General features: G+C 32.4%; 2 protein-coding genes across 3 annotated transcripts in view; one reads left to right on the top strand and one right to left on the bottom strand.

Moving 5' to 3' along the window:
* alphaSnap (Alpha-soluble NSF attachment protein) overlaps positions 1–5,329 on the top strand; it is a 21,744-nt gene extending 16,415 nt beyond the window's left edge. Inside the window, exons 4-7 of one of the 2 annotated variants that reach the window (XM_070131391.1) lie at positions 1–24; positions 659–832; positions 1,155–1,331; positions 3,216–5,329. The exon at positions 1–24 is cut by the window's left edge and continues 135 nt beyond it. In XM_070131391.1, coding sequence (XP_069987492.1) covers positions 1–24; positions 659–832; positions 1,155–1,301 — 345 coding nt within the window. In that variant the 3' untranslated portion in view covers positions 1,302–1,331; positions 3,216–5,329. Of the gene's footprint in view, positions 25–658; positions 833–1,154; positions 2,927–3,215 lie in introns of those variants that run through there. The other variant, XM_027358287.2, reaches the window with a different exon arrangement.
* A 2,019-nt stretch (positions 5,330–7,348) lies between these two features.
* The window catches only part of LOC113807114 (HIG1 domain family member 2A, mitochondrial), a 9,065-nt gene continuing 8,913 nt past the window's right edge, over positions 7,349–7,500 (bottom strand). Inside the window, exon 3 of the mRNA XM_027358289.2 lies at positions 7,349–7,500. This exon is cut by the window's right edge and continues 463 nt beyond it. The gene's annotated coding sequence lies outside the window, so the exon portion shown is untranslated.

Genomic DNA, 7,500 nt, shown 5'->3' with positions numbered 1-7,500 from the left:
AAGGCAATCCAGATCTATGAACAGGTTGGTTCAATTATATTTTTTTATTTGTCTTTTACTTTATCATCATCATTGTCTTGACATGCATTGTCAGTATCAAAAATAGACCATAAGGACAGTGTGCACACTAATCAGAAACAGTTGGACTTGTTTACTAGCTATGGATTCACTACTCAAAATTTTTTTCTGAGTTCTGTCTTAAGGGATAGTTTTAGAGCTTTTAGTGGAGTGTATATGAACTCTTCTGTTCTCTGAAATTGGTATTTCATCGGAGAGTCAATAGTTTTATATGGAGGGCATGAAGCTTGAAAAAGCCTCAGGTATAGAAAACCAAAATCTAAATATTGTACCACAACAGTGCATCTCCTCATGTCAATTTCTTTGACTTTTGGGTGAAATTAAATTTTTCTCTTGTTAATTGTTTCAAAGCTAAGATATGTTCTGAAAAGTCACTGATTTTAGACAACAGTAGAGATAAAAGATTTGCTGAGATGTACACTATCCAACAAAGTGCATTCCAAAATTTATTCCAGAATTGTGAATTTTTGTTGCTTTTTGGACTGGCCTCATGTAAGAGCTGAATGAAAGGATGTTCTATGTTTTTTTTGTTTTTTTTGTAAGTGGTTATATGTTGCTAAATTATTTTATTCTTATGCAGGTGGCTGCTAGTTCCCTAGAAAGCTCCTTACTCAAATACAGTGCCAAGGAATACATGTTCCGAGCAGCACTGTGCCACTTGTGTGTTGACTTGACCAATTCAAAGATTTCTGTGGAGAAGTATGAAGAGATGTATCCAGCGTTCCAGGACTCCCGCGAGTGCAAGCTGCTCAAGGTTTGTTTCATATAGCAAATATTGTTTTATTTTTTATTCATTTGTTTATTTATTTTGTTATTTATTATTTATTTATATATTTTTTTTAAATTCATTTTTTCCACTTGCTGTCTTCTTTAAATAATGCAGTGTAGGGCGTAGCTCATACTGGCAAATATTTTTTGCCCCCTCTCCTTTCCCCTCAAAAAAACAGAAATGTTAGAATTATAAAATTCCTTTGCAATAAATGAAGTCTTTGGGTATATTGCTATCAGGAAGAGGAGGGAAAAAATTTAGGTTGCAAAAGGCAAACCACAATTATCATGCAAACATGTGCTTACAGGCTCTTATGAATCACCTGGAGGACCAGAATGTGGACGCTTTCACCGACACAGTTAAAGAATATGACTCTATCTCCCGCCTCGACCAGTGGTACACAACTATGCTCCTCCGAATTAAGAAATCAATCGCTGCTGAGGATCTCTGTTGAGGGGCCTAAGAGAGGTGTTGAGGGAATGAGGTATTCTAAGGGACAATGGTTGAGTGATAGCTACTAGGATGATGCTAATGTAGCGCTACTAGTGTGCGACGAAAAATGATACGAAGTTATTTATACTGTTGATGATGTTTGCTAGAGATCTTTTTCATCTATCTTTTCTCTTTTGTGCTCTTGTTGTGTCTCTTTTCTCCTCATCTCTGTCTGAGGAGGTCTTTACTGGTGTATCTGTCAAGATGTAAAGTTTCCTGTCGTTTGTTTTTTACTTGTCTGTCCAAAAGAAAATGCTTTGTGTATGTGCAGCAACTTTTTTCTCTCTCATTGTTTCTAGGTGCATGGAAGTGTCTTTTTCCATTATCAGTCTATATTATAAGGCGATTATTTACTATTTTATATATTTTAAGTTCTCTGTATGATATACATTTGTAGAACACAAAGTTTTCAGCTTTGTGGTAGAAATATCAAGATATGACAAGACTGATAGATATGCCAAGTCTTCTGAGTTGTGAAGCTATAGGGTTATAGTATCATCATCCTAATAGAGCTTCATAGTAACTCCTGTGTATATTGTAGTTACCATGAATATCATGTCCCCCAGAAATATAATGTAATTTATACACTTTTATTATATATTTTCCTTGTTTTTATTCAGATCATTCTACTTAGTTCCAAGTGTGCTCTATCCCAAGGATAAGGATAAGACTGTATAAATGTAGTGTAATGAATAATAATGAAATTCATTCAAGAGAGACTTGTTAAGGTCAAGTCTTGTGTGAGAGGCATATGTGGCCATATGGTATTAACTACATCTTCATTTTGTTTCTTTTTCTCATTCTTTCTTTTCTTAATGTTAGAAGGGAAAGAGCATTTGATAGTTTGAACTTACCTTTGAATATATTTTTGAAATTTCTGAGGAAGAAAAAGAAAAATGAAAGAATATAATTATTTTTTTCACTCTCCCCTTTTTTATCCTTATTTTGCTTTTATTTGAAAGTCCAATGTGGATTCATAATTCAGTAACATCCTCTTATCAGATTTATTTTGCATTTGTTGAGTTTTTTTTTACAGTGCAGTTGCATGTTTGAGAATATTACTATTTAACTAAAAGTAATGCTTTGAACTGCATGTTTGTGTATTCCTTAGAAGTTCTATGCTGAATTTTGTAGGGTACCTGACATATTAATTTTCAGATTCTTAAAAGGCAAATCTGTGGCACAAGGTGCTTGTGCTGTAAAGTTTATGAGCTTTAAATATAAATTTTCAGAAAGGCTTTGTCATTAGGGAATAAATTACATTATTTTTGAAGCTGTTTACCCTCACAACCCTTTGATTTTATATATTTACTGTATTTTGTAGGCAAATCATTATTTCTGTGTATTAAAGTAGTTGGATAGTTTTTTTTATGTAATATTCATGAAAGTGGTTTATTGCATAGACCAGTTGAGTATGTTCAGAAAGGCTTCACATTCCTGTAATAAAAAAAGAGTTTAAGAAAGGGTGTTACTTTTGAGTTGAATTTTGATGTTAAAACTTCAGAGTATTATACCTCTTTAATTTATTATGTTTTATAAATTTATGTTACATTGATTGATTGTGTGGAATAAATTATTTCTATTTTACTGTAGAAAAATTTTCCCTCTTTCTCAGCAAATAAAACAAACATACAAAAAGAGAAGAAAATATCTGACACATTTTTTTAATAATTGATATACAGTCACTTGAAGGAAACAGGTTGCAGTACTTAAACAGTGTGGGACAGTCCAACCAAGGTATACAAGTTCCATGCATGCTGAAACACTTCATTTTAGTTTCTGTTTAAGACAGTGTGATGATTAAAAAAAAAAAAAAGAAAAAAAAATTAATGGTTTATAGTTTTTTTATTGTAATTGATATTTTTAACACCATCAGACTTTGGCTGTACGGTGGTAGGATGTTAGAAAGGGGAAGATAATCCTGGAAGGCTGCTTAAGAAGACTTCGTGCACAAGGAGTTTGCCAAGAAGTAAAGAACTGAACGCTTTTTGAATATTCAAAACTTTGAATATTTTCAGTGCTCAGGAGTTCAAGAATCTATAGTGGCTCTGAATATTGACGATTATGAGTAGAATGCTCTGCCATAATGTTGAGTGAAAATTGTAGGCTTAGGTAATTGTTTTATTGCTATGAGGTTTAATCTGTAATATTTATTGACTAATGAGCAATGAAGAGTGACTTTGACAGCAGTTTTTGAAATCCATAGATATAGGATCATAAGAGTCATACAATCATTGTTAGTGCTCTACTCTAGGTAATCATAAATTGTTATTGTAAAAGTAATGTTTATGGATTTCATTTTTCTTGTATAAAGTGATAAGGAGAAAAGTTCCTCATTCAGTATACAGACTATTAATTTTGTATTTTGAATTGAAAGTAATTGAATCATAACAGCCAAGATCTGTATGTGATTTTGTTAGACATTAAATATTTTATTCCCAGTGTCTCATACTAACTCACTCTACTTAGTTTTAAAATATTACTGTGAAAAATGAAGTATTACATGTAATTCACCCCACACTAAACCACCTTTCCCTTCTTTCCCCAATGATTAATAAAGTTTTCCATGTGTAAAGATATTTGGTATATTTGTACAGGCACTTCCAGCTGTCCAGCCTAGATTCTGTTGTCTAATGTGGTGACATGTTTCACTGATGATGATTTTGTGTGATAATGCATGCTTCTTGTTCATTAAGAAGTTTTTATTAAATATATATGCACAATAGCCTTATTTTGTAAACCCCTTACAAATTCATAATGGAAATTAGACATAGTGCTGAGAAATTGCTGGATTTTTGTTTTTTGTGAATTACACATGAATGTGCATCCTCTAGTAATTAACATTAAAAATAACCTTCCTGGCGCCTCATAAAACGACTGTTTTGTATTATGAATTGCACTGCAGTATTTTATCTGTGAAGGGAAAATGATTAACAGAGTAACGAAGTGTTTCCGTCAATAAAGCATAATACTCTCTCTCTCTCTTTCTTTCTTTCTTTCTTTTTCTCTTTTTTTCTCTCTCTCTCTCTCTCTCTCACTCTCATTTTTTGGCTGTCGTGATTATTGTTATTTCTGTCGATCTTCCCATATTTCATTCCTTCCATGATTTGTCCGAAACACAAACCTCCACATGCACATTTACAGATTCATTATATGGCTGATATGAGAAATAGATCCTTTATTCACAAATTTTGCGTATAGATTGAGGGATCATATCTTTTGAGATAGCCATCTATGCAATTAGGTCTTTTTTTCTCTCTTTTCCTTTTCCTTTTTTTAGGATGAAAAAGGGAAAGTGTTTGGTAACTGAAAATCAATTAATATTAGGAACCATTTAAAGAGGATAGTATTAATGTAGAGATAGAAATGGAAGAATATTTAAGCTATCTGTGAATTTGATTAATATATCTACTCAATTCCATAGAAACTATAACTAAATCCTCATATGCTATATATTTTCTTTAAACAAAACCATGTTAACCATTCTCCCTCATTATGTTCCCAAAATCTCAAATCCCACAGTACAGTGCACTTTGTTTGTTGCATATCAGTATCAAGAGAGAATGAATAATTAAATGAAAGCATTAACTATTGTAATAAGTTAGAGTTTTATATGGAGATAGACTATATATATAATTTTATCACACCCTGATTATTGTATGAGTGAAATATCTCCTTCATTTGTTGGTAATAATGGTGTGTGTTAGGCTCACGTAGTAGAAACTTTCTTGTTATGGGAAACCAACCTTTATATGATTGTGGAGTTTTCTGATCTTGTTGACAGAGATTTAAAAGAGTGTAACTCATAACAAAGCTGGTGTGTAGGAATTAAACATGTTCTTCAAGAGTTGTTTCCCTTAAATTTCATATCTTATCTGTAGTAGCAACAGCTATGCTAATGTGTTTGTGCTTAGGTTTTTTGTAAATATAACCATATAAGTATCTGTCAAACTCAGTACTGTATTTCTGAATACTATCCAATCACTCAAACTCTGTTACTGTTTCATTTCTTCCAAGACTGAATGCTACATTCAATTAAAAATACATACACAGTCACTGAAACGGGAATAACTTTACTAATATTAAATAATTCTTAAGTGTTCATACAGGAATCTCAACCAATTTTACCACTTTCACACTTGGATTCATACATGTGTATGATATAACAAAATGAAATATTTGATATAATAAGAAGCAGAAACTCCCAAAGATTTTAACGTATTTTACCCCCCAAAAATGTTGAATCATCTAACTTACTTTTTTATTCTTTAACCCTCTATGGCCATCATGATGCAATGGCCTATGACATGTATATGCATCGTGACCCACAGCATTCGGGCCAGCTGAACACAGCTAAGGCCAAGCCACAAAGTCTAGGCTGTTGTGTAATATTACCTCACAAATAAATCAGTTCCGGTCATACAGTATCTTAACTGTCTTACATTAACTTCAATAAAACTGTCCTGATAAAACAACCAGATGTAGTGCCATAAAACAGGTAACACTTAGCACCATAACAACTTTGACTTCCTTCATTTAACTAAAAGAAAAAATGGTTTGGAAAATTTAAAATAACACCAATAACTGTGCATAAAAAAAATATACTAAACACTATAAAGTATTAAGGATCTACTTAAATTATAAGGAGTTATAAAAATGATGAAGAGTTGCATTGGAAATCAGCTGCCACAAGGTCAGAAATGAGCCCATACGTGCTAAAGCTACCTATCTATTTACCAATTTGCTTGAGCAGGTAACTAGACAGGCTAGTCTGAGCCTCTATTAAATCCTTTCAAACCTGCCTGAACCAGGTAATTTCCTGTTAGAGTGGTAAAGTGGGCTCAATGGTGTATACATGCTCAGTTTAGCCTGAACTGGTTCTTTTTGCTTAAGCAGCCAGAAGGTAACCTGAGAGTGCATGGAACTCCTAATGTGTTTGCCTGGCTGATGGCCCTCACAGAAAGATCCACAAGCTAAGCCAGACTAGAAGTTAAAAATCTGATGCTCTGGTGGCTGCCGGATTTTCAGTAACTTGAATATGTTCATTTAGGAACTTGCAGGTCAGAGAAAATTAGAAAATGTAAAAATAGTCATTCACAAATATCATTCTCTGACTAGAGACAATATAACTCCTGACATTCATTACCTTTTAATCTTCATCTTTAGTATTTAGTATACATGTGTGACTCCCTTACCCTACTGTTGCTAGAGAACAAAACAGTTTTATTTTGCTCACTTTTTCCAGTCATTCCTAAATGGAGATTTCTGGTGATCCTTTTCATTTTGACTTCCTTCAATTCTATTCAGCATTTTGACTTCAAGAAACTTTTCTGCATTCAATTTACTTTTTTATTTTGTGTCAATCATTTTGCTGCCATTCACTTTTCCTGAAAGCTAATATCATTTAATTGTAGATCAGTCTGATGATTTTTTCCCATAAATTTTCTGATAACTGCCCAATATTAATTAACGTAGAAAAGTAACTTTGCAAAAGACTGCTCCCACAGTAAACCACAAAAATACTGGAACATGCAGTTAGCTATCTGAAGTTTTTGATTAATAATCACTTCCATTCATGAAAATACATTTAACAAAGACCCTGTAAAGGTTTCTGATAGATAAATAGATGACAGAAATGGGGATAACATACATACAAGCATACTGCTAGTACTTTACTATAAAAGTAAGTTTATAGTAAAATAATTTCATAACTTGATATCTGTGTATTCAAACAAAGGATAAGCTAAAAATGACTGGACATCAGCCTCTTAGTACAGTAATCATAATGTAAGAGAAAAAATGCTGCAATTACTGTGAGAGGTTCCCAATATTAAAATGTCTCTTTCAAAATGACAAGTCGTAATTAAAATATCTATTTCTGTAGCTACAAAACTGTTACAACATGATATGTGAAAAAGAAAATGTGTAACTATGGCCTGACAATGACTAAGACTTCTTACTTCATTGTCATGATCTTACAATTACATACAAGGATAAAAACACTGAAAATCTCTTTATAGTCAATTATATTCTATATTTTAAGCAATTTTACAAAAGAAAGATAAAATAGGATCCTACCTTTTCTAAGTATATTTACATATTCTTTAAATAGACTTCACATTGTGAAGAAATGTCAAAGAATGTGGGAGAGAATGAGAATC

The sequence above is a fragment of the Penaeus vannamei genome, chromosome 16 (genome assembly GCF_042767895.1).
Source record: "Penaeus vannamei isolate JL-2024 chromosome 16, ASM4276789v1, whole genome shotgun sequence".
NCBI classification, from domain to species: Eukaryota; Metazoa; Arthropoda; class Malacostraca; order Decapoda; family Penaeidae; genus Penaeus; species Penaeus vannamei.
Note: the sequence above shows the minus strand (reverse complement) of the source record. Positions and strands in the feature narration are given on the sequence as shown.